The sequence below is a fragment of the Balaenoptera physalus genome (assembly GCF_965194825.1).
Source record: "Balaenoptera physalus genome assembly, chromosome: 15".
NCBI classification, from domain to species: Eukaryota; Metazoa; Chordata; class Mammalia; order Artiodactyla; family Balaenopteridae; genus Balaenoptera; species Balaenoptera physalus.
In genome coordinates this window covers 79,276,576-79,288,988 of record NC_138894.1, presented here as the reverse complement: position 1 = coordinate 79,288,988, position 12,413 = coordinate 79,276,576, and the positions used below count along the sequence as shown (strand labels likewise).

Sequence of the window (12,413 nt, the reverse complement as noted above, 5' to 3'; positions counted from 1 at the left end):
CAAAATAACATCTTTAAAATATTGAGCGAGTTCATTCAGGAATATAATATGTATCTACTTATCCAGGAATCTTTTATGTCAATCAGTAAAGTTTTATGGCTGTGCATTTCTTCTTTGTTCATTTAACAATGAGAATGCTGATGTGAATGAGACCTTTTTTCCCCTTATTTTCTAAATAAATACTTTTGATATATAGTAAAGTTGCTGATTTTTATATGCTGATTTTGTATCCAGGCACCTTGTTAAATTGTCTTATAATTCTAACAGTTTTCCAGTATTTCAATAAATATTTAATCATTAAATTACACATCTGCTATATGCAAGGCCTTGCACTTTGTTCAATGGTAGGTAAAAGTGAAGGATAAGGCATGGGTCCTATTCTAGTCAAGGTGGGAGACAAGCAATGGGAAAAATAACAGTAAAAGAATATTCATTCTTAGTATTCAAAATGAGCATCAGTAATAATGGATGCTTTCATACTGAATGTGATCATATCACGTCTACGAGCACTGTGTTAGGTAACTGAAAGAGGCAACATGGTAGTGTGGTGGGCTTTAGGAGTCAGACACACAAGAATTTGAGACCTACTATTGCATGATCTTGGGTAATTACTTATTCTCTGTGAACCTCAGTTTTTCCAAGCTGCACAATGGAAATAACAACGACTACTTTACAGGGTTGTTGTAAAAATGAACGGAAATAATGCATGAAAACTACCTAGCATGGTGCTTGGCACATGGCTGATAATCTTAAATGGTTACTATTATGGACAGAGGAATCTAAGGGATACTGGGTACTTTGCAAACTCCAAATAAGAGCTTCCTATTCTAAACTGGACTACAGCAAAGATTAATAAATTTATAAAAGCTAAATTGGATCACATTCCACAGAGAAAGAGTAGCTCTACCAGGCCCCTAATAAGACATATTCTACATTCTCTTCACAATCCAAATACTAACAATGAAGATGACAGTATACTTTCTACCCTGCACAGATCAGGAGTGCTGCCTTATCCTACCTCTGGAATGCCTGTGAGGGGTAAGGTAGGAGCTGATACACTTCGAACGGCCAAGAAAAGCACCCTGTGCAAGGAAGATTGTCTGAGACGAGACATCAGTGGAAGGTGGGAGACATAATAAAGAGTAGTTCACAAGATCAAATTTTCTATTCCTGGTATTTCTTCGATGTAAAGGGACCTTTACTAGAACAACAGTCCCAGCTTCTTTCTAACTCTTAAATACTTGGTGAGATCAAGATAAGGACCCGGGTGTACACAGCCCTATACCTTTCCTATCCCTTGCTCTCTTGAGGTTGAACTGCCTACAGGAATCTGCATTCTATTTTGTTCGTGCACCCAGTGTCTTACAGGGGCAGCTGTACTGCTCACAGATAAGCCATGCTGTCTAACATCAGCTTTATTAATAATGAGGTGATATTCTGGTCTCTCACGTCTTGCTCCTTTGCCTTATTTCTTAATTTGTTCAGAATTTGGGCAAAGAAGAGGGATGAACCTATTTACTGGCCCGCCTGAAAAACCAGAAGTGTAATAAAGAGCCCTAGAATGAAAAAACTGACAGATACTCAGTGGGAGACATTTAGGATACTTTAGCTAGTTCTAACACATTTGCAGAGTTACTTTTCTTTAAATAAATCTTTCTTCTGCTACATTGTTATTGGCATGCTATCCAATGTAGAGATTTTTTTTTTCTTCAGTTTCCTGGTTGAGACTTGAATCAAGAGAAATATTATATTCTCCTAAATTACACTGGAATATTTTCTTCCACAGGTGTCAGAGGGCCAAGGTGGTAAAATTCTTTACATGAATCACAAAGTTAGATGCTATAAAAGGTCTGGGAAGAGCATACCAGTCTGCTTAGGCCTATCACTGCTGTACACTATCACCCTAGAATCCAACAGGTTTGGCTCCATAGAAAAGTCCCCTCACGAACAGTTCTTTACAATTAGTGCAGGATTTTGCCAAAATGCACATATAGCCTTGTGTTCAAGCCAAACTGAGGTCTTGTTTAACTGTAATGTAACATTTTATTTGATTGATATTTGAAATATATAAATAAAAATGGTATCAAGACAGGAAGTCAGACCACAATTGTTATTTTATTTCTATTTACGTTTTATTGCTAAAAATGCTCCAACATGAGGTAATATTTTTCACATTATTTAAAAAATTTTAACTATAGACAAAAAATGTTATTTATAACAGAATAATGCTATTTTAAAACATAACAGAATATAACTGATACATTCAGAAAAGAATAAAAGAGGCAAAACAAACCTTAGAGACTTACCAGGTGTGTTACTGAGCTGCATATTTTTAATTCTTTCATTTAATAATTGCTTCTCTGGCACCAAATAGATAAGCTTATTTTGATATTCCTTATAAAAAGAAAAAGAAACTCTGTAATGTTGTCTAAGAATTTTCTGAAAATGTAAAAACATGATTTAATCACTCTTGAAACTTAGTATAGGAATAATACGTAGAATAATATGTAAATTGCTTACAACTTATGGATAAACTAAAATGGAATTAAATGATGTATTTATTTATTAAAGACTTAAAACTCAAAGTGGTAAATGCCCAGATATTGTATAAATATTAAGCAGAATTTAACCAGATGTTAAGCACAGTTTTAGGTAGTCCACGAGATTCCTGATATTGTACAAGATTGTGTAAATCTACATGCCTTTAGGAAGAATGTCTACCAGAGGCTCAAAGCGGTTCATGCCCCCCAAAGTGAAAACCACGTTATTAGGAAGAATTATTAATAACTGCTCATGTTTAAGGACAATTCAGCAGCAAAGGACTTACCTGAAGTTCCTGTTGAAGCTGCCTGATTTCCATAATTTCCAGGTCACACTGCTTATCCAGAACTTCCAGCTCAGTCTTTTGAGTTTGCTTCCTGAGTCGGACGTCTTGAAGTCTGCCTGAGATCTGCTGATGTTTGCCATTCTACAGGAAGAGAAACATATGGTAACATAAAATGCTAATAGGAATGTTCCTATCAAGAGAACAATATTTTTATTTAAATTCTAAATGTCATTTATCATTTATACTCCATCTAAGATAAATGTCTAAAACCAAGTTAACTCAAGAGCGTTATTAGCAGGAAACGTACCACTGTGAGTGTAAGAGCCTATTATGTTAAGATGAGAAAGCACAAACATAACACACTGAATTTTTTTTCTGAACTCAGCATTTAGGCACTAATTCATAATATTAAAATATAAATAATCTCTTAGAATAATAAGGAGGAATAAGTGTGTGCATATGACAATTAGCATTACCTTCTCTGAACTTCTATTTCTATCCTCAATGCTGCCATCTAATTCTTCTAATTAAACAGTGTACAGGAGGGCCTTTTGGGGCCACACTACTCTTCTCCTATACCAATATTCCTTTCCCCTTCTTCTGAGAATAAGAGAAAAAAAAAAAAAAACAGAACAAAAAACAGCAGAGATTCTCAATGGAAGCTAATAAGAAGGGTGAGGTGTTATGAGCTGAACTGTGTCCCCCAAAATTTATATGTTGAAGTCCTAACCCTCAGTAACCTCAGAATATGACTGTATTTGGAGACAGGACATTTAAAGAGGTAATTAAGATTAAATGAAGTCTTATGGGTGGGCCCTACTCCAATCTGACTGGTGTCCTTATAAGAAGAGAACGTTTAGACACAAAAGAGACAGCAGAGATGCACAGGCAGAGAAAAGACCACGTGAGGACACGGCGAAAGGCAGCCATCTGCAAGCCAAGGAGAGAAGCCTCAGAAGAAATCGAACATGCTGACACCTTGATCTTGGACTTCCAGCCTCCAGAACTGTGATAAAAATTGCCACCTGGTCTGTGGTATTTTGTTATGGCAGCCTTAGCAAATACAGTGGGGTGAGGAAAAATGAGGCTCCTGGTTAAAAATCACCAATAATGAAAGTTTTTACTGAAAAGTATGTTTCATATTTGAGAAATACACACTGAAGGGAATATGCTGTGTCCACCCTGGATATCATGTTGTTATCTTCAGCAAATGTAAGTATAGGCCCTGGACCTTTCCAGACTCTGCACATTAATCTATGCTACTGCTTGGTGTGTTACCCCAGTTCTAGGGGGAAAAACAATCAAAAGGTTTCCTCCCATTGTATTTTTAAGGAAAAATACACAGTCAATATAATGGTTCAGACAGATACCCAAGTAGCTACACAAAGAAGTTAAAGTTTTTAGGACTGTTTTGTAGTACTATGGCATGATTAAAAACTGTGGTATGCTTTCCTATTCATTTGAAGGCATAAAATAGTACCTTTCTGATGAAAGATATTGTGATTTTTTAAAAAAATGTAATTCAATTCATCAACCAAATAAAACATTAGACTACAATTAAACAAGATGTAAATATGGCTCTACTACATAGCTACACATGCATTTTTTGCAAAACCCTACTGTATTATCAGGTCAGGCTTATGTGATTACAGGATCATAGTAGAATAGTATGCCTTACTCAGACCCTTTCTATCTTCTCACTTTGCATTTCAAGCAAAGTCTTTTAACAGATACTCTGACATCTGATATGTAAAAACTGATAAGCATAATGGCCAATATTAGTTAACAACCATAGTCTTTTAGGACTGAAAGGAATCCTAAGAGATCATTTAGGTCAGCAGTTTCCAATTATTTTTTCTTTTTAGCAGTAGAATCCTTTTTTCCAAGCAAATTTTAGATAAAACTCCAATAGAAGTACAGCAGATAAATGTGGTGATTCTCTGTTGTGAAATGTGGGAAGAAGAAGTGGGGAGAGGAGACGCTGTCCTAGCGCCTAGGCTCTCCTCTCCCACCTTCTGGTTATCCCTCTGTAGCCCACCTTCCAGAGACCAGTTTGAAAACTGAAAATCACAGAACCAGCACAAACTTTTATTTTATAGACGCGCAAAGTGAGGCACAGAGAAGGGAGATGTCTTGCCCAAGAGTACCTTGTTTATCCACATCTGAACTAAGACCACAATATGATTCTCAGCATTTCAAGTCACTATCCTTTTTTCGTAAACTATACTGTCTAAACTGTTAAAAAGCACATATGAAAATATGATTATTTAATTACATTAAAACATAACATATTCACGAGATAGATTTAAAAAACAATAATATTTTTCAACAGGTAACTCTAAGCATCATTCAGATAAATTTCACTTAAACCTATAGCCATACCAGTGCTTCCAACTCGAGATGAAGGCTTTTCTTTTTAGAGTTTAACCTGACAATTTCTTCCTGTTCTCTATTCCTTCGATTGAGAAGCTCCTGTCTACGAATTCTCTCCCATTCTAAACGACGTTGTCTTTCAAGTTCCTGTTTTGCTGCCTGAAAATAATGAATTAAAGTTAATTTTTAAATTAAAATTTTGCCTCATTCAAAAACTGATGGAATGACAAAGTAAAGATGAGGCAGCATTTAGCACTTAGTGGGCTTGAGTTTCTAAGGGTAACTGGGCAAACCTAGTTTTATCAATGGGCCTAAACTAAAGACTTCCACAAAAGCAAATTTATCCACCAGACTTTCTGATTGCTTCATAGGGCCATCCTCTTGCTGTAGTTACTTTTCCCTTAATAAACAAAAGGATGACTTCATAAATGCAAATGTTAGTAGGAGTAACTGTACCTTTATTCTGTTATCAGGGAAGAAAAAAATTTTATTTACCTTATTTCAGTGCCACTGTAATTTACTGTGGTCCACGCACAGCCCCTGAAAACACAGCCAGGCCTCCCAGGGACCCCACACAGCACCAATTATCCCAAGGACCTGCGCAAGCCCACCCTCGTGATCCCTCTCAAGGCCTTCAACTCCGCACTCTCTTCTTTCTGCCTCTCCAATTACTTGGCCTTTTACTCTGGATCCTAAGCTTACTTTCGTTTAATGACCTGATCACACTGACTTCTTCCTCTGGCTCCTCACTCAAATCAGCTTTGCAACCAATCTTGCACTGATTGAGATATCACCTGCAGACATGCTTTCTCTACCAGCTGTCAGCCCTGAAACCCCTCACAAGCAAGGACCCTCTATCTCTCCACAGGAGAAGGAAGATTCAGATTCGTACAGGGTAAGAATGAACGAATGATGCTGAGAAAAAGCACAGCAAAAATTACCATTTTTTATCCAATGAAATGTAGCCACTTACTAAATGAAATGATTTTCCTGGGAAACAGAATAACTTAAAAAAATAACCTCTCGTCTTTCTATCTCTTTTCTCCTTTCTTCCTCCCGCTGTCTCTCCAGTTCCCTCTGCTTCTCCAAGCGCTTTTCGAATTCCAGTTGTTTCTTCCATTCCTGCTCTTGGAGCTCCCTCTGCTTCCGTTCCCACTCCTCCTTCTCCTTCTGGGCTTTGCGCTCTGCCTCCCTCTGCTGCTGCTCCATCACGGCCTGGCGTCGCTTCTCCAGCTCCACGTTCCCCCGCTCATAGTTGGCTTTCCGCTTGTCCTCGAACGTAACTAGGTAAGGTATATTGTAAGCATTCTTCAACATCAAGCCTACTGAACCTGTAATCTAGTCTCAACGTCCTCATGCCTCATGGTCACGTGACTGCTATTTCCCTGTGGATACTTCTCCAAAGGATCATTTTAACTCAAATGTAAACAGTAAAATATTTACTTTCTTATAAGAATATTCATTTTTGGAAAACAAATCTCTAAGTTTGAGTCCATCCAAGAGAAAAATAATTTTACTATTCCTGCCAATGAAAATACTTTTCAATTTTTTTCTCAGAATTTTCTTCAAGGATAACCAAAGTTGTATGGCTATATATTTGTTACATTTGGTATATGTCATTAACTTTTTAATATTTAAAAATATCTACACATGTACTTTTTCAACCAGTATTTAAACATTTTTTTAAAGCTCAAGATTTCGTTACAAAGCTTGCTATAATGATTTTTCCAAAAGTGGGAGAAACACTTTAACTAGGACACCTAATACATACATTCTTGCCAAATATACATACCTGTCTCTTCCTCTCAGTTTTGACTATCTTAATTTTACTGATGTTGAAATCCATCCCATTCATCAAACAGTTTCTCGTACAGCATATAAAATATTCAGAATTTAAAAATTCTAAATATTCATTTATATTTCACAGTAAAATTTAAGAGAACTCACAATAAATATACAACTTGGACACTCGATGTTACCTGGTAATTTTTTCTGAGGTTCCTCTTCTTGTATTTTCTGATATGAAGGCAGAGTTCCGTTAATGGAATCAATTTGCTTTCCTCCTCTAAGAAAAGCAAACAACAAATAAATTTAGCATCATGAGATCTGAGAATTTTTAGACCAGACTATATAGACTACCACTGACTAGAGCAATTTAATATTTAGAATGTAATTAAAGATATTTAAAATATAGTGTGGTCTATAATTATACTGTACAGCAGTATATGGATTATCAAGCCAGAGAGATGTGGATTCAAATCATGGTTCAGCCAATTGCTATTCTTGGGTAAATTTATTCTTAATCTCTTTAGTCATCAGTTTCCTTATCTATAATGTGGTGAAAATACACACCTACTTTTTTTTTTTTTTTTTTTCAGTTGCCCTTTGAACAACTTGGGTTTGAACTGCACAGATCCACTTATACATGGATTTTTTTTCAATAAGTAATACAGAACTACATGATCTGTGGTTGGTTGAATCCTCAGATTCAGAACCACAGATAAGAAGGGTCGACCATAAAGTTATATTACACACCTACTTCTAATATCTACTCTCTTCTCAGTGTAACTCATTAAATACCAAAATCAAATGGCAATGTAAATGTCTGATTTTCCACGAAACTGGAGCAGAGGCCTCAGGAAATCCCAAAGAAATAATCATGTCTGCCAAACACGATCAAAACAACACCCCTTCATCTACAGAGGCACTCACCTAAAAGACGGAGGGACAAGCTCCGGAGGTAAAGTCAGTGGCAATGGCTGTCCAGCTTTGGCCATATCAGTGAGGTGCATTGCAAGGATAAACTCCTCAGCTTTTAGCTGCCCATCACCATCAATGTCAGCCAGAGTCCTAAAGAAAATATGAAAATTCACAACTTAGAAATAAAGTCTATTTAGAGTAAAATATTTTCAGCAGAGTTCAATTTTTTATTTTTAAAACAAGAATAATGACAGTAGAACAGCTGGGTTAACATATTTTAGTGAAAAGTAAATACACACAGAAAAGTGAGCTAATTTTTACCCTTAATTTTCATATCACAAAAGAGAGGGAAGAAACGTTGAAATGGAAAGGGAAATATTCCTTCTGAAAAGGTGGCTTGTCTTGGTTCATGGTTAATTCACCCATCAAATCACATTTAGCTCCACATTAAAAATGAGATATTCTCTAATTCTCCATAGAAGGCATTATATAAAAGCAAACAAGTTTTACTTGTAAAATAATTAAATGCCAAATTCTCGAGGATAACATTTTACAAAGCAATTTTATTTGCTTACAGCTTTGCATTGATTTTCACATGGCCGCTTTTATGGAATGTTTTTGAGTCACAAACTTTTACAGAAACAGTATAACAAAGAATGTATAGTTAAAAATCATAATCAACGGGCAAACTCACCAAATAGTAGCTAGCTGAGTTTGAGAAAGGTTTGACTGAAGAAGGGCATTTCTAGCTTGAAAACCTGATTGTGTGAGAAAAAGCATAAAAAAATTCTTTAGCCTCTTAAAGTCATGCAAACTTAAATAGCTGTACCCTTGAAATAACACTGCTGCTATCCTGGGATAGCATTGGCTTTTACCACGCACCAGACACCGAGCATTCAGTAATCATCAAAACAAACACATTCCCTGGACAAAGGAGTTTAAAAGTCTACAGTTAGTAGAATCAAGTGCTCCCGCATCCTTTCAGAAGATAATGGTACACACAAGTGACTGACACGAAGGACTAAGCCAGCGACACAGAGTATTAGAGGCCAAGCTGTCAAAGCACAGCTTCCTTAAGCATTTTCAGATATTCTCTTATCTCTCTGATCATTCCTTTGTCTCTACTCTTCCTCTTCTAAATGATGTGTAAATGCTGGCATTCTTCACAGATCTATCCTGGGCACTCTTTTCTCTCTGTGCATTCATATCTATTTCTATGACTTTAAGCAGCACCTAGAGGCTGAGGATTCCCAAATTGTACATCCACAGCCCAAACCTCTCCTCTAAGTTTAGACTTCTATATCCAACTGAAAAATCAATGTTTGTATTTTATAAGCATATCAAACCAAATACATATAAAACTACTCTTTCAATCCCCATCCAGGCCCCTCTTCCTAATCTTCACCCAAATCATTCTTCCTCAGTCCTCCCTTCTCTATGAGTGGTATCACAATCCATCCAGTGGCTCAAGCCAGAAATAAAAAAGTCCCCCCTGAGCCCTCCCTCTCCTGTACACCTATGTCCAACATCAAGTCCTACAGTTCTACATCATTGCATGTCTAGGTCCTTCTCACTTATGAAGTCGAAATCTAATGTCACCTTCTCAGAAAGGCCTTCTCTGTCCACCCTACCATTCAATACATTTCCTGCTTTTATCCTTTATATCTCATATCATAATTTGTAATGTAACATTTGCTTGTTTACCTGTTTGTCTATTTCCCCTATTATGCTAAGTTCTATGAAGACAAAAGCCTTGACTGTTTTATCCACTAATGTATACCCCACACCTAGTAAATAGATGCTTAATAAATATTTACTAAAGTAATGAAGAACATTGTAATCCAAAATTATCCTCTATCTAAGGTGCAACGGGGGCTTACTTATGTGATAGCAACTGATAATAACAACAGCTAACATTCATGGAATGCTTACTATATATGGCAAACTGTTCAACTTCTTTTCTCTCCCTCAGTGTGAGAAAACAAAAATATGTCTCTGTAACAGGCTCCTAATCTTCAATGAATATATTCCAGAACAGAAAATCCCTCTCTGCTTCAGAGGAGCATTCGCTCCTGGTGAGCTTGTCTGTGGCTTTCTAACCATGATGAATCCTGAGGCTTCTCTAGGGAAGGTCACCTAGTCAATAAAGCAGGTGCTACACCTTCCACTCTCAGGTGCCTAAGCCACAAGTGCCAGAAGAGTCAGCCCTACCCTGCGTTTAGCCTCAGTCAAGGACTCTCCAAACAACTCTGCACAGAAGAGATACAACTGCCAGCTCTTCCTCAGCAACAGCTTGCACTACAAAGCCAGCACAGATGCCGTTAAACCCATTGCTTCACTGAGCTTTTTTTTTTTTTTTTAATTTTATTTTATTTTATTTATTTATTTATGGCTGTGTTGGGTCCTCGTTTCTGTGCGAGGGCTTTCTCTAATTGCGGCAAGTGGAGGCCATTCTTCATCGCGGTGCGCAGGCCTCTCACTATCGCGGCCCCTCTTGCTGCGGAGCACAGGCTCCAGATGCGCAGGCTCAGTAATCGTGGCTCACGGGCCCAGCTGCTCCACGGCATGTGGGATCTTCCCAGACCAGGGCTCGAACCCGTGTCCCCTGCATTGGCAGGCAGACTCTCAACCACTGCGCCACCAGGGAAGCCCTTCACTGAGCTTTGAACACAGAGATCTGGATAACCAAAGCTACATACTCTATATGGAACAAACTCAAATATACCACATATTATAACAAGCAATCAAATGTTTATATTATATAATTTTAAAATCTTTTCCATTCTTTTTTTATCTGGCCATTTAATAGAAATCACATAAGGGAAACAAACTGGAAATAGCTCACAGCCTCACTCAATTAATACTTCTCAATAGATTTCATATAAAAAGTGAGATTTGAGGAGGTTTTTATGTTAAAAGGAGGATACTTCCAATAAAGAAATGGCAGGCTATTTCAAACCTGAAGAAAGTTTCTATAAAGTTTCAGCTCTTGGACAAAGATAACAAAGCAGACCCCTCGCACTAGGCAACAGAGCAAACAACAGGAGGAAGGGAAGGAATGCAATGGTTAAAAGTGCACTGGCGGAAGGCTTAAATGTGTGCAGGCCATGTGAGTAATAGAGGCCAAAGAGAGGCAGCAGAGGAAGCTGCACTAAGGAAGCTCACTCGAGCACGCACGCTGCTGGTCTGCCAATCCTTTGGATATCCTACTTCCTGTGCCTAAAATGCTAGTCCCCCCACTCTCTACCAGGCAGTCTATTTATCCTCTAAGATCCACCTCAAATGTCACCTCTCCTGCGAAACGCTCTCTTACATCCTCAGCATTAGTCACTTTCTCATCCGTATTAATCACAGCACTTATAAACCACTATTCACTGAGATTATGTGACCTATACTATGGGCTCTTCAAAGACATGGGCCATGTCTTCTTGTCTGCATTCCAGTGTCATACTGAGTGCCCAGAAGATATGTGACTCAGGAAATATGTGAGTCAATGAATCAATCTAAATAAATCATGACTGAGGGTTTATGGGGAAGAGAGAAGGAAGAACAAAAGGGAAAAATTAGACCACTAACTGCTACATTCACTGAACAAAGCATACCACATAAGTCTAGGTTAGCCCTGTCCTCATATACGTGGGGCTCGTGCTCAGTTTCAGGACACCAGAGACAACTTCTTCTTTCAAAGAAAATCAATCCTTCCCTTAACTACCGATATACAGCTTTACTCTTGTAAGTCTAAGAATAATAACATTTTCTGAAAACACAATACACAACCTTCATGCAATGTGTCACATACAAATAAAGTAACATTAAGGGAACATTTCCTCACAGTTGGCTCCCCACTGCCCTTCATACTGCAACACAAACCCACTTTTGTTTATACTCTATGTTTGCAGTACATACACAAAGGGTACTAATTTTAGGTGTAATGATCAGTGGATTTTTACATGAGTATGCACACATGTAACTAACACCCACCTCAAGATACAGAATGTTTCCAGCACCCCAGAAGGTTCTAACATGGTCCCTTGTCCAACAGAGTAACTACACTATTCTGATTTTTATCACCATCAATTCAGCTTCCTGTTCTTCAACTTCATATAAATGGATTAAATATTATGGATCTTTTGTGCCAGACTTCTTTGACTCATGCAACATCTGTGAAATGATCCAAGTTGTTGCACGTATCAGCAGTTCAATCATTTTTATTGCTGCAAGGTATTCTGCTAAAGAAATACACCATAATTTATTTATCCATTCTCCTGTTGATGGACATTTAGGCTATTTATTTTTTGGATGTTGTGAATGAAGCTGCCGTGAACACTTCTGTACATGTCTTTTTAGTCCACTTCTGTTAATCTGAAAAAAGAAACTTCTTCAATGCAAAATGTAGGGCCCAAAGAAGTTCATTTTTTCAAATATGAGAATTGTCTGACTTTATGTTAATCTTAAATACTATAGTTTGAATATCATTTCACAGCATCTAAGATGCCACTGATTATAAGACACC

At 37.4% G+C, this 12,413-nt stretch overlaps 1 protein-coding gene across 19 annotated transcripts in view; it reads right to left on the bottom strand.

The window, feature by feature from the left end:
• Positions 1 to 12,413, bottom strand: part of ITSN2 (intersectin 2) — a gene marked incomplete at its 3' end in the record, with an annotated part of 203,066 nt that overhangs the window by 94,342 nt on the left and 96,311 nt on the right. For 15 of the 19 annotated variants that reach the window (XM_082427412.1, XM_082427407.1, XM_082427414.1 and 12 more), the window contains 7 exons: positions 8,595 to 8,658; positions 7,913 to 8,050; positions 7,180 to 7,265; positions 6,221 to 6,483; positions 5,210 to 5,359; positions 2,828 to 2,968; positions 2,307 to 2,439 (listed from right to left, as the gene is read on the bottom strand). In XM_082427412.1, coding sequence (XP_082283538.1) covers positions 2,307 to 2,439; positions 2,828 to 2,968; positions 5,210 to 5,359; positions 6,221 to 6,483; positions 7,180 to 7,265; positions 7,913 to 8,050; positions 8,595 to 8,658 — 975 coding nt within the window. The remainder of the gene's footprint in view (positions 1 to 2,306; positions 2,440 to 2,827; positions 2,969 to 5,209; positions 5,360 to 6,220; positions 6,484 to 7,179; positions 7,266 to 7,912; positions 8,051 to 8,594; positions 8,659 to 12,413) is intronic. The other 4 variants (XM_082427403.1, XM_082427400.1, XM_082427402.1 and 1 more) reach the window with 1 other exon arrangement.